We start from the raw sequence: 14,668 nt of genomic DNA, 5'->3' as shown, positions 1-14,668 counted from the left end.
TGTGAAAATGATCATTTGAAATCTTTCCTTTCATTCCCAGCTGCTATGTTTTGGGAAAAAGGAATGCATTTGTATGTTAAGGGAGAGCTAAAAGAGGCCAGATGAATAGTACTATTTATTAGATATATTTTCATTTTGGGTAAGATAAATTATGTGCATTTTAATGGACTTTGCATATGTTAGACTTTTTAAATCTTAAAGATGTAATGTTAGGTATGATATTTCATAGAAATGTTTCAAGCAATACATAACACTTGATCAATAATTGGCCCTTTCAATAGATCTAGTTTCAAAAATTAACTTGATGGTTGTTAAAAAAATTAAGTATTTTAACTAACTGTGATGGTTAATATTATGTTAAAATATTAATTATTGCTTATTCTATAAATTATTTTTCAAACACATAGTTACCAGCTTATTCATATGTATTTTTTCTAGACTAGGGTTAGATAACATTGCAGTTTATCTTGGTAAACTAATACTAAGTGGTAACACATGTTTACCCTTAGCCTATTTGTCCAGAAAAGACAACAATGCAGTCTAGTGGTCATTTTGGTGAATGCTGACATGAGGTATAGTGAAAGAAAAATTGTTGCCTGATTCTAAAGTTTGGAAAAAGTTAGATTGGGAAAAAGTTAGCATGATAGCGTAGAAATAAGGCATTAGGGAAAGGAACATATTTTGAAGGAAGAATGATGTTTTCAATTTTGGATATGCCAGGTATTCTGCTAGGGTGTCTTCTAAGTCGTAGGAAACCTCTGACTAGAGCTTAGGAGAGGATGATGACATGGTTTCGCATAGCTATTAAGTAGCTGACCTGGGTTCTGAACCTCTCATTTTTTGCTGGAGACCCAGATTTTCATCCACTGTCTTTGGCAGTGAGATTGGACTCCCCACGGAGAAGTGAAGGCTAAAGACAGACAGAACCCTGGGACCCCCAGATGGAGAAGGCTTACAGAGAAGGAGTTGTGAAGCAGCCTGAAAAGAAATGACAAAGATGGGAGGAGAGCTAGATAAAGTGGACACAGACAGCTCCGGAAGATACTTGTAAACAGGGGTGGTTAGGGAGAAACCTGAGCTTCCTCAGATCACGACAAGGATAACTTTCATCTTCTAATCCCAAGTGTCTCATGCATGGTAGATACTGAATAAGTCCATATTATATGAATAAACGAAACGTGACACATTGTAGAGAAGTCAAATATGATAAAGACTGGAAAAAAGGCTATTAGATGAAGAAATTAGAGATCGTTGGTGGCACCAAGCTAAGAAGAATCAACAACGAGGAGTGATGGAGACTTGCTGAGTTTACATCATACTTTCAAGAAAATTTTCAGTGAAACAGAACTATTTTAGTTCTACTTTTTAGCTGACCAAAAGTTGAATCTAATGAAAAGAGGTGCCTGGCTGACTCATCAACTCTTGATCTTGGGGTTGTGGGTTGCGGGTAGAGATTACTTTGTTTTTCCTTTGGGTTTTTTGTTTGTTTTTTTTTTTTTGTTTTTTGTTTTTTGCTGTCTGAGATTACCTTTAAAAAATTTTTAAATTAAAATTTATATGAAAATAAAAAAAATTTAAAAAAGTTGAATCTAACTTTGCAGAATTTATTTTAGTCTGCTTTTACAAATAAACCACTCCTTTTAATAATTATTCTTGGTCTCCATATATTTCAATACAATAACATATTGTAAGGAATATGTAGAAGGTATGAGATAGTTTATTCAAGAGAATTATTACTTCTTAACTGAGAAAGTTTATCAAATGACAACATGTAGTTTCTGGTTTATTGAGCAAAATCCTTTACAAGAGATTCAGGAAATTGTGTTTTCTCTTTAAGGCCATTTATGCCAAAGTGGAGTAGACTAATAGTGATCAAAACTCATTGCTATTTGGTGAGGCCTGTTTGGTGGCTTTCCATGTGTGAAAAGAACCAGTGTTCATAGTTCAATTTCTCATAGAAAGAGTTTTCTGCATTACAAGAACTAAAACCAAAATTGGCACCTTTACTTATAATCTCAGCAAGAGGCCAAGGATTACGTCAGCAGAGAATGTGAACAAAATTTTTATTCCAAGAGGCGGATGTTCTATAATGGGTGCAGTAGAATAAGTTTGCATAATAATAGCTCACAGTATTTCTATTTAGAATTTCAAAAAATATTCATTAAAAAAACCCACTATATCAAGTTTAATTGTAGTTTGACATATTAAAAAATTATGGACATATACATTTTTTATAAAAGAAAAATCTGGGGTAATTTAAGATAACCTAAAAATATATATGTATAAAGTCAGAGCTCCAGGAGTTTTGATTATTTGTCTTGCCTGTTGACTGACTGTATCTGAATAAGGTTGTATGTTAATTACTAAGTACTTTAGTTCTTGCTTTAGATTGAAAGGGATAAAAAATGTCTAGCAAACTTCACTGAATAGAATTGCTAAAAGTATAACTGAACCCAGGGTATTCACTATCTGAGCTGCAGTTTTCCTTGTCCATCTCACCATCATATACAGACAGCTTTGACCTATCTATAAGTCTTCACATACTCTCTCAACTCTAACTCCTTCTGTTGTTATTAACCTTGTTTAACCTCTCCTGCTTTTGTTACTCTAGTATTTACTTGTTCTGGTATGGTCCTTGTTCTGTTATGTGACACATGATTTTGTTTCAGATTTTGTGCTTCAAATTTAATTACTTGGTATTTTATTCCTCTGTGACAATCAACTTAAGCCCTCATTTATAAGTCTGTTATTTGAAAGAAGTTAGGTGTTAGTTTACTGTAAATCTAATATTCTCAGTAGTAAGAAACAAACATAGACATAAGCAGCATTTTTTTTTTTTTTTTGCCTCAGAAGTTAATTTCAAGGGAGTAGAACAACCTAGGGCACGTAAGACTCACATTTGTAATTACATATTATCTCATGTTACTCCTCATGATTCCTTCATGTCTTGGCCCCTTTTATTTTTTTCATACACCAGGTTGAACTTTGGTTTTGTTATATTAATTGTATAATTTTAACTCTTCATAAATATGGTAAATATCTACCACATAGATACCAAGTGGGCATCAGATTTAGGCATCTGCTGATCGTATGTTGGAACCTTCATGAAAACAAAGTGAAAAAAATACATAGGATGGAAAATAATGGTTAGAAGATTTAGCCTATAAGTTTAAGTTCTGTCTCTAACATTTGCTAGCTGTGTGACTTTGGACAAGCTACTTAGTCTCTTTGACTTCTTTTTGTTTTTTTCCACATACAAAAGGAAACAAAACAGAAGTTGTTGTAAGGATTAAATGAGGTAATAGTGCTTAGGTCAGAACTTGGTATAGAATGGGCTATTGTTGTTGTTGTTGTTGTTGTTGTTGTTATTGTTATATGTAGGGCTTCTCATGACCCCGAGATCAAGACCTGAACTGAGATCAAGACTTGAGCTGAGATCAAGAGTTAGATGCTTAACCAACTCAGCTACCCACACGCCCAGCAATGATTTTATTGCATGTATATATGTATACATAGAAATGTAATGAAGTAAGAAAACATGCACACTCTTAAATCACATTTCCTTGAACTGTCTACCAAGGCAAATTTATTCTGATGATGCTAAAACAGTGTAATTTAATGAGTTCAACAAATTTCTTTCAGAGCATGAGTGATGTGCCAGGTGCTGGTTAGGCATGAGAGGAACTCCAAAGCTGAGTAAGCCCCCAAAGATTTTAGAGATTCATTTGTTCCATTTATCATGCCAGTTATAACTACTAAGACTTTCAGTTTTGCTACTAACTTCATTGATCTCTGGTTACTGCTGAATGACATATGTTGATTATAATATTAGAAGTGGTTAAACACTCTATAACCTGTATCTTGAAACAAATCATGAAGAAAGCAAAGACATGATATATTTTCATCATTGTATGAGAAAATTTACTGATTTTATAACTTGAGGATATTATAATGGAGTATTTGTTGAGGGGAGCATAAAAATATGAAGAACAACATTGATCTTTTATAATGTTAGAGAATAAAACAGTCATAGCTCTTACCCATATGTTTTCATCAGTGCCATTCCCTTTGTCTTTATCTAAGCTCGATTCTCTGGAGCACCAGTTTATCCAGCTACCTCCTGATGTCTCCATTTATATCTATATATATATACCCCTCAAAGCTTCCCTCTTTCTTGTAGGTAGGGTGAACCATGATTTATTGTCCAAACTGAGATACTCATTTTTTAGGGTTTTTTTTTTTTTGACCAATAATTTATATATGGTACAATGCAGGTCTCAAGTATACAATGAAATGAGTTTTTACAGATATGTACACCCACAGATGCATACACTCACATTCCTTTAAAGATTCAGACTTTGGGGACACCTGGGTGGCTCAGTCGTTAAGTGTCTGCCTTCGGCCCAGGGCATGATCCCAGGGTCCTGGAATCGAGCCCCGTTGGGCTCCCTGCTCTGCTAGGAGCCTGCTTCTTCTTCTCCCACTCCCTCTGCTTGTGTTCCCTCTCTTACTGGCTGTCTCTCTCTCTGTCAAATAAATAAACAAAATCTTTTAAAATAAAAGATTCGGACATTTTAGCACTCCAGGAAATTACTTCTTGCTGCTTTCTGGTTCCTCACTGTGTCCTCTAACCCATCCCACAGCCCCGGGTTACCACTGTTCTGATTTCTGTTACAATAAATTATAACTTGAATATCTTTGAGAGTAAAAGGGGATGCTATTGATAATTTTCTGAGAAGATATATGTGAAGTGTTGTGGGCAAACCAGGAAGAATGGTTTCCCTACTCTTTGCATCAAGTCTGAATTTCCTAGGTAGCTTAAAGACCTTATGTATGCAGTCCCTTGCTTATTTTTCTATCTACATTCTCTTATCATTCTTCCAAACTTTTTACTTGTTCTTTCTCATTTCCAGACTTTTGTACATTTTCTTTCCTATGAGGGAAGACCATTCTTAGGTCTTCTCTACCTCCCTCTTCTCATGCGATGGCCTGGCCAATTTCTCATTCTCCCTTCATTTCTCTACTTAGATAGGATTTCTTCCCTTGGGACTTCCACTACAGTCTTCCAGAGGCACTGCTCCTAAATTTGGTTTACATGTCTGTCTTCTAGGCTTCCTGGTATTCTTCACTTTTCCTGCCAATGCTCTTATTACATTACAGTGTGATTGTCTGTGACTGCTATTTACACATTAAATATTTGGTAAATCACCATACATAAACATTGATAATTGATATAAATAAATTCACATTGAGTTTGTCAATATATGAGTACTGGTTAGACTTTATACCCTTTTAAGTAAATGGTCTTCATAGAACAGTTTGTATTTTATAACTGTGTGGTTATAATTTCTTCCAAACAAAGCCTCCAAATAGTTATGTAGACAATCAATTAAGATTTTTCCAAACTTCTAGAATATACTATAATTTGCATTTCTGCTACATGATTTTACAGATTCCAAGGACTTTCAAGGCATAGAGAAATAATAAATACACCATTGCTCCCCAAATATAATACCCATCTAATGGTATATTTTTCAAACACCTTCAAGTGTATAGTCCCTGATTTAACGCTTTAAAACTAACATTCCGTTCTTTCTTAAAGCATCAGACAAATGACAAGATTCTCATCTGGTGTATCAAAAGATTCACTATCTGGGGAAAATTAGCAGCTCAGGCATAGTTCTGAACTAGTTCAAGGCAGGACCAGGAAAAAAGGATAATTATTATTTACTCCTCTGGAACATATCATATCTCTATTTCTCATGTGTAATACAAAAATCAGTTCTCTAATGTGTGATGTACATAGTGAATGGAGAATATGTCATGAACATCATGCAGAGGATTATCTGCACATGGCCTAGGTATGAAGAATAACAGAAAAATATGAATCAAAAGTCCGGCAGCTTATGACTGAGGAAAAAATATAAAATAAAGGTTAACAAAGAACAAAGAGAGATAACACTATTACAGGGCAGTGAGAAAAAGAAAGGATATGTTTTCTAAGGGTACCGTTAACAATATCTTTGCCAGGACAGTTGAAGGAAAGGCTTAATTTCAGATTGTAGAAGGAAGCAAGGGATAGTTTTATTCCTCAAGTTGGTCAGTACCTTATCTAGAATTGGTAATTAATCTTTAGTATATGGATTGATTAATAAGTACATGGAAAAGGAATTTTATTAGTAAATCCTCCTTAAATGAAAAATGTCTGTTGGCGTGATTCTTTGAAGATCGTTTTAATTCAAAAGAAGTAGCCAATATAACAGCCCAAAGGAAGTTCCTACACATATTGATCATGAGAAATGCATATGGTATAACTTTGCAGGGTTAACAGAGTCTGCTTTTATTGTGTTTTTGCTTAAGTAAAAATAGTAAAATATATTTAAATCTGTATCTACATGTATATCTATATCCATATGCACCTATATTAAATATGTTAAATACTTCGAAGGAGGCAGATAAATGATTCAGTGTAATATTTTACATCATTTTGTCTCAGGGTGCTAATTTTTTGGCATAGGTCATTGAACACAAGACCTTTAATGTTTTAGTTATTCAGTAAATATTTGTTGCGTAAATAAATATCTTCATTGGAATTCATATGACATTTGAGAATTCTTAAAACAAGAAACTAATAAAAGAGCTAACAGTTGTCAGGAGGCTTTTATATGCCTGACATTGTCTAATCATTTATGTGGATTTCTCACATAATCCTCATTTAAATCCCCAAATAAATCCTCAGTCCTACAAGATAGATAACAATTTTTGTCCATTTTCTAGGTGAAGTAAATGGAACACATAGCCAATACCTTGCAGAGCCAGAATTTGAATATTAACTGTTGATTCCAGAGCATTGTGCACTGACCACTATGACTTTCCATCTAATGCCTGTGTGCGTGTGTGCCTACGTATGTGTGCACGTGTGCGTGTGTGCACGTGTGCGTGTGTGCATGCATTCATCTATTTTGTAATGATCTAATCTTAAGTCTCCCTTGTTCTGAAAGTCAGGAATCATATTTCCATATCTTATACAACATTTAGCTGTGGGGTGAAGTCACGGTAGCCCGTTGGTTGAGGTAAAACTCGTTTTTTTCCTAAAAATTGAAGTATTTTTCTACTTATCTTCGTTCTACTTATCTTGATTTAAATGACTGACGTTCAGTTTTACATACTTTAGTATCTGTAAATGCAAATAAGTTTTATAGGCAATGTTCTAGTTTTTATGTCTTTCCTTTGATCTAGAAAATGTTATTAGTTAAAATAAGGTGAATAAAGCAAAGAGGTATTAGTCTGAAAGCAGTGAGAGGTTATACGGTTATTAGAAAACAAAGGGAATCTTCCTAAATGGCTTTTTAGATAGAGTTGGATAATTGTTATTAAGATCCTTGATTAAAAGTTAACCTACGGATAAAAATTTGAAGGCAGTTTTTAGTAGAATTTTTGACAAAGAAACTTTGGAAACCCATTTGCATATATACGTATAATTTTCTTTCATGGCTTTTAAATGCTTCTTTTAAATTAATGAGGGAAATATATCATACCTTTTGTTGGCCAAGCAAACCACCTATTTAATTGAGAATATACGTATTTTTTATAATGTCATTCTGCCCTGCTTCAAATCTAGGCTTTGTCATTGGCAGTAGGTTAAACTAAAGTGGCTGCAGACCACAGAGGTTTCTTCATCCTTCTAAGACTAATACACAGAGAACCAAAATCCTTAAAATTTATGTTTCAACAGCATGGTTTTTTTTTTTTATAGCAGAATATATTTTCTTCTTGGCAGTTATTTAAATCTTCCAACAATAAAAATTCATTTTTAATTTTTTGAAAGTAAAAAATAATTTAATCAAGTTTACAGTCTAAATAGTTTTAGTGTCAGAAATCACAGACTTACAGTGCTTTCCCTAATTTAAGGAGGAATGACAAAAGAGAAGTTTATTTCTAATTGAAATAGTACGTAAAAGTAAATACCAAGAGAAAAATTCCACAGTGGGCTCAGTTATTATGACAGTTATTCCTTGGCTTTAAGTTTAAAATGTGTTCTCTAAGTTAAAAAAACCAAAACCAAAAGCAAAAAACTTTAAAAAAACAAGAAGATGATGTCTAAAGAGGCTAGAGGTGTAACTTACCATATTAATGTAATTCTACCTTTTCATAAAATGCCATCTAATTTAATCACCTTATCAGGATAGCTGTATTTCCCTTGAAAATTTAAAGCATCTTGCAGTGCCCCTGTGAGTTTGCTGTGCTGCCCGAAACGTCTCAGGGCACAGTGTGGGAATCTCAGTTCTGCACAATGCAGCCTGCTTGTGACTAGGCAGCTTAGTGCATGTTTCTTTGAATTCATAGTATTAATTAATTTTCACTTATTTGGGGAGATAATATTCAAAGTGAAGTAATCACCTTTTTAGAAATCGATGTGAAAAATTAGATTAGAATTGACAAAATGGCCCCCTTGTTCCTACAAAATGATTCTGAAAGTGTTACTGAAATGAATAAAATTATGGATATTTGAAAACTCTTCTTATATAATATTATGTTATATTTTTCCTGAGAACTTTGGTATAAACTTAATTATCTGATCAAAATTATTGTGAGGAATCTTAAGAAAGAAAATGTGGTACTTCAGCTTCTTTATATAAAATTACATACATCATGGTTAGCAGAAAATGAATAGGTTTGAATTTTGACTTCTCTAACTAGTCTAAGGCTAAGCTAAGCATAGATAACCATTTCCCTTGCCAGTGATTCGTTTAGGAGTGGCTGTGACCTTCTGGCTAATTAAATATACTGGGAAAGTCAGCTGGGGGGGGCACTTATGGGAAAGATTTCCTCACTGATAAAAAGTGATAACAGGACTTCTTTCACTGGGCACTGCCGTGTCTTCGTATGGTGTGCTGAACTCTGGCAGCTTATTTTGTGACCATGAATATAGTAGCTGAGGACAAATCCAACACATGCAGAACAGCAAAGCAGAAAGGACACAAGTTTCCGGAGCCCTCAAAGAGAATGTTGAATTAACCAATCCCTGAACAAATCTTGTCACTTTTTGCAATGAGAGAGTAACTATTCCTTACATATTAAGCACCTTAATGTTAGTCTTATTCCTTAATTATAGTTAATATATTCCTTAGTTATAGTTAGTCTTATTCCTTAATTATGGATGGTATTCGAACTAAGAGTCAAGACCCTTACAGGTCTATAGTGTCAGTGGTCGAATGTGTTTTGACCATCCCAGGTGATTCTTACACCTTCTTGTCTTCCTTCTAATTCTTACTGCCCTCCTATTGAGAACTTATGGAGTAAGATAGTTATGGAATTGAATTAAGGGGACTTGATGAGTGGCTGATTATATATAGGAATTAAGAAAAGGGGGGGGTCCAGACAGCCACCGTGTTTCGGTTTGGGTAAGGGGTAGATGGTGCTGGTGTTCTAGGTGATAAGGACTACAACTAAAAGAATTGTTTTAGTTTTGTGTGTTCTGAAGCTGAGGTATTTAGGGAACATTCAGAAATTGGTACTAGAGAGTAGTTAGATATACAACCCTGGAGTCAGAAATATCTAAACTATAAGACTAAGAGATTGGTAGTTGTAGTTGAAACTGTGGATGTAAACAGGATTGCCTAGGCAGATACACTTTATCAGCATGGAAGAGAGGAGTATATGGAACCTTAGAGAACATTAGTGTTTCAATATAGCAGAGGGGAAGAAGTAGTTGAGAAAGAGGAAAAACAATTACTGGTGTCAATAATGACATATCTCACTTCATTTTAGATTTTTCTCTGAGAAATTCTAAGACCTTTGTAGTTATTGAACTTTAATTAGGTAAACTCTGCATATTTTAGTTTTTTCAAAAAGTAGATTCTTAAATGCTTTTTTCCTTCTTATTTGATCAATTTGTAATGCTGAACAGTAGCCTCGTGGGATAAAGAGTTAATAAACCCCTCTAACACTAGCACTTTGCTCTCTTCTCTCTTACGAGATGTTTGACCATTATGCTTATTAATACAGATCTGGGATATAGTGCCAAAAAGAAAAACCCAATGTATGAAATTTCATCAGTCCTTATTTCCAGTCATTTATATGATGGTAGATGTGTTGTTTTTAGGGAATATGGATATATATGTGTGTTATGGCCTTTGTATTTTGCTATTCATAATTGTATATTCTGTTTCATTCCTTTTGTTATTATTTTTAACATTTGACATTTTAGTGTGTTTTTTGTATAAAAATAAAATAGTTTAGAGAATTAAGATGATTTAGAAAATTCAAATAATTTTTCTTGGCTGAGGAAATTAGGTATTTCCTAGAAACAAAAGCCTGAAGAAAACAGAAACATAACTTTGAAGAGTTTTATCTTAAACCTTTCACATAATCTATGGATTCCCATCTAGTGTGTCTTGTGTGTGTGATATCAAAAACACTTTATGATGGAAACATCAGACTTTATGAACACTTCCAATACATATAAAAGTACAGTTTTCAATTAACATTATTGCTACAAGAATCCAAAAAAAAAAAAAAAAAACTTTTTGCATGTATCTTATTCCTCCCTTCAACCTCTCTCTTTCTCTCTCTCTCTTTTCTTTTTTAACTTCAGTTTGAATAGCACCTGTAATTAAGGAAGAAAACCCGAGCCCTGGGAGCTAGGTAGGACTTTCAGCTATTGATCTGTGTAAACCCAGCTTATACTGTCAGGGGAGAAACAGTCAACTGCTGAGCTGCTTTGTCACTGACATAAGCTGAGAGAGGATTTTTTTGTCTATACTGTTTATACACTAGTCTATAGACCTGCTGGCTGGTTGAATTTTAAAGAGTGCGGAGGTTTAAAGACTTGTCCCCTGAGGGATGCTTCTGCCAGTTGGGAAGCGAGCTGAGGCTGTTTTGCAGAAGTGTGTGCATGTGTGTTGCTTGTGGAAGATGGGAGGGGGAGGGTGTGAAAGATTGAGCAACTAACTGGGAAATATTCTTCCTAATTTGAGTCTTAAAATCGATGTGAAATATATTACTAATTTGGGTTTACTTAGAAGTAGACAATGAGTTTTGAATATATATCTATTGTTACAAAAATTTTGTGAACCGCTTTGCAGGGGAGAGATATGGAAATAGTGTTCATATGTGTAGTAAATATGGTAAATGGCTTCACTTTTTGTAGCACAAGATAAGGATTAGCGATGGACAAATGAACTGTTCTTATTTGTAATGAGCTGTTTTCAGTTTCAGTAATTTAAGTTATTTCAAGTTTAGTGGCTCTTTTAATTACATTTAACAGAAGTTTTTCGATTGTAAAACAGCTTTTTCTAAATATGGGGTCTGAGCTCATATTTTTAAAGGTATGTGTTCATAAGCAAATCAGGGTACCTTGCCCTAACGATAGAAGGATTGCTTTTTTTTACACGCTGCTTTTCTTTCCGCTTCAATGTCTTAAGGCTCTTGAAGCTTTCTTAGGTATTGGCATTAGAATTCTATAAAGTTTTATTATTAATTAATACCTTATTGCAGTCTACATTTTTAAAAAACGTGATAAATTCTACTTTAAAACACTCAATACTAGGTTTCTGTAGAAGTATTAAATATGCAGGTATTATTTCTCGGATGTAAATTTTATCGGTAAAGAGGTAGTGTTTTTGGCAGGGGTGACTACTGCATTAAGATATTTGCTCTTTTTTTCTTTTTAATAGGAAACATTCTCATAAATCTCTGCTTTGTCTTGTAATATCACCTGACTTTGAACTTGTATGATGTTATCTTCAATTCTAAAGCTTAACTTTAGAATCAGAGTTAATTTTAAGTTGTTTTTCATATATAACAAAATAAATCTTTTTCTGTTTTTTGCCAAGTGTCTGACAATTATTCATATTTTGTTATGATTATAACATGTATGATTTCTAAAAACTTAAAATTATTTTATAATGACTATGTTAAAATCACTGCAGGTTATTTTCTATGCTTAATTAAAACACTGATTTTCATACTAGGCAATTCGTAAATGAAAGTGCACAGAATAGAAGCTATGCTGTTTTAAATTTAAAGGCTTATTTTCAGATACTTTTTTTTTAAAGAATTGTTATTTGAGATAAACTTAGTGTTACTGTTGTTGAATTTACCAAGAGTTGAAACATATAAACGTGTTTCTTTAGCTATAGAAAGTCTTTTTTTTTAACCGTTTTACTATGGGACATGTAGAGTTGTTATACCTCTCAGTAATTCATGCTGCTGCCAGCTTCATTCCCTTTTCTCTGCCTGCATTTTAATTGAAACAACATTTATATTTTTGAGCCAGGATCTGTCAGAAGTCCCTGTGGCTAGTCTGTGGTACAAGTAGCAGCAGACGTAGCTTACCCATATGGTGCGGTGCTTCTTGTAAAATCCATATGGCCTTGTTGAAGGGAATCCCAGCGGGGATGTGAAGGGTGTTAATACCCTTCAGGCCAGGCCTTTCCCTCCTGGGGCTTCCGTGGCATTGTCAGTGCAATCTGCCAAAGCACCAACTTAATTCCTTTTTAATAATCAATTATTTTAGTCTAAGAACCTGTGCAATTTTTCTTAAAACAAAACAAAACAAAACTTTTTTTTTCCCTCTAGGAAAGGTCTCAAGAAAAAGTCTTAACTGCATCTTTTAAATATTCTAAAGCTTTTTTTTTTTTTTTAATTTGCATTTGCAGGAAGTACTACAGAGCGTGCCCAAGTTCTGTTTCCCCTTTGACATTGAAAGGTACAGTATAAGCCGTCATTCACAGTAACTTCAGCTCATCTTAGGGAGCACTTTAAAATTGTTTCATGTGTTTTTTTAATAAAATGAAATGTACGTTCTCTTCACTGCTCCTAACAACAACAACAAAAGGACTAGAGTTTCAAAATTAAATAGTATTCGAAAGGAAGAAGCCTTTTAACATTATTATATCTTTTGTTTTCTCCACTGTGGCCAGTTAGGAGAAGTCTTAAGGTTCCATTTCTTCCTTTTGTTCTTCAGGTACATATTGTAAGCACCTGCAGAAAAAATATATTACTGTGTCCTTAATCAGAGCCTTTGAATTGTGTCTTTTAAAATTAGATGTATATATCCTGGTTTCTATCTCACTTCACCCTAATTGAAAAGACCATCTGTGTGATATTGTAAAACTCATGGCTAGTTGTCTCCCAAGAATAGCTGTATAGAAATAGTGCAATATTATGGAAGGCTGCAGGGAATCCTCCCAGCAGTTTTGAAAATCTCATTATGTTTGTATTTTACTAAACAAATACTGAATGAATAGAGTATTACCTGTGTGTAGTTGGAATTTCACAGAATATATAGGCCTTTGAGCATAAAAACAGATCATTTATTGTTTTTCACGTGATTTTCACACCCTATTATCAGTTTTTTTAAGAGTATGGTATGAGGGGTTTTAAGAGAAAATTTATTTTCAGAAAATATTTTGTTAAAGATTAGTAAAAATCTGAAATTTTACAATGTTAAAGATAATGCCTTCTGAATGAGGCTAATTGATACTAATAAGTATTGCTGATGAATGATATCCTTTGTTTTACCTCCTTCCTGGAGAATCAGTTGTGCTTGTTAAAGTTGCAATTTACAAATTACTAGCAAAGATAAAATACAGGAAGAAAAGCTTTTGAAAGTATATTGTGAACACTGGGCACTAGAGGGCACATCAGGCACTAGAGGTTGTTTTTGAAGTTTGTAAAAATTTTTGCAGAACGTTTACTTAAATGTGTATTTGTGAAATGTTCAGCATTTGAAATGCAGTATTTCCTGACAATTGAAAACAATTTGTAGTATTGACACACTGGTAGTAAACACTTACTTCTTTTTACGTAATTGTGTGGCTATTTCAGAACCAAAATTTAGGTGTCATGGATATTTTATCCTGGGACCAGGAAGCAGATGTTCAGTTATGGTTGTCTCATGGCAAGATGATAGCCAATAACAAGACACGTATTTATATATTTTAAATGGTGACAAAGATTCAGTGTAATGGTTTATATTGCTCCTTACACTGCAGTGTGACGCATACAATGATATCATGATACTTAGGTCAACAATTAGCTAAAATTTTTTGTAGTAAGCTTTTCTGTAGAAATTGTGTTCTTTGTGCTTGGAAATTTGTTCTCAGTATATAGGTAGCTCTAGATGAGAATTCTAAAAAATGCCAGTAGTAATTTTTATGGTAGTTTGCTGGGTGAGAAGGTCTACAGAACAAACAAACAGAGGTGGTGGTGGCTGCCATTGGATGCTGAAGCAGCCTGATTTGCTGTCTAAGCAGTCTCCATATGACAAGAGAGGCTGTAGTTGAGCAGAACCCAACATCATGTCTTACTTCTCACTTCCACAGTCTCAGTAATTGTGTTTTCAGATGTATGAAATATTTTAGAAGTACTTTTAGGCTTGTGTAAACTTACAGTGAAACACCTTAGGATTCCCTACTAAGGGAATTGCTCGGCCTATAAGGGGTTACAACTTAATGTGATGTTTGGCTCATGATTTAGTTTACGCATTTCACACTCACTTTAGTTTTAGAACATAGTTCTAGATTCGAGAACCAATTGATTGAGAAGAAGAAACCAATGATGCATGTAAATATATTCTTGCTTTGTTTTTCTTTAAGAAAATCTCACACAGGGGCGCCTGGGTGGCACAGCGGTTGGTCGTCTGCCTTCGGCTCAGGGCGTG

At 34.0% G+C, this 14,668-nt stretch overlaps 1 protein-coding gene across 3 annotated transcripts in view; it reads left to right on the top strand.

Annotated features, from left to right (window-relative positions):
• Positions 1–14,668, top strand: part of DENND1B (DENN domain containing 1B) — a 250,313-nt gene that overhangs the window by 80,889 nt on the left and 154,756 nt on the right. For all 3 annotated transcript variants that reach the window (XM_057314807.1, XM_026480715.4, XM_026480714.4), the window contains one exon: positions 12,663–12,712. In XM_057314807.1, coding sequence (XP_057170790.1) covers positions 12,663–12,712 — 50 coding nt within the window. The remainder of the gene's footprint in view (positions 1–12,662; positions 12,713–14,668) is intronic.

Source organism: Ursus arctos, unplaced genomic scaffold (assembly GCF_023065955.2).
Source record: "Ursus arctos isolate Adak ecotype North America unplaced genomic scaffold, UrsArc2.0 scaffold_2, whole genome shotgun sequence".
NCBI lineage: Eukaryota > Metazoa > Chordata > Mammalia > Carnivora > Ursidae > Ursus > Ursus arctos.
Note: the sequence above shows the minus strand (reverse complement) of the source record. Positions and strands in the feature narration are given on the sequence as shown.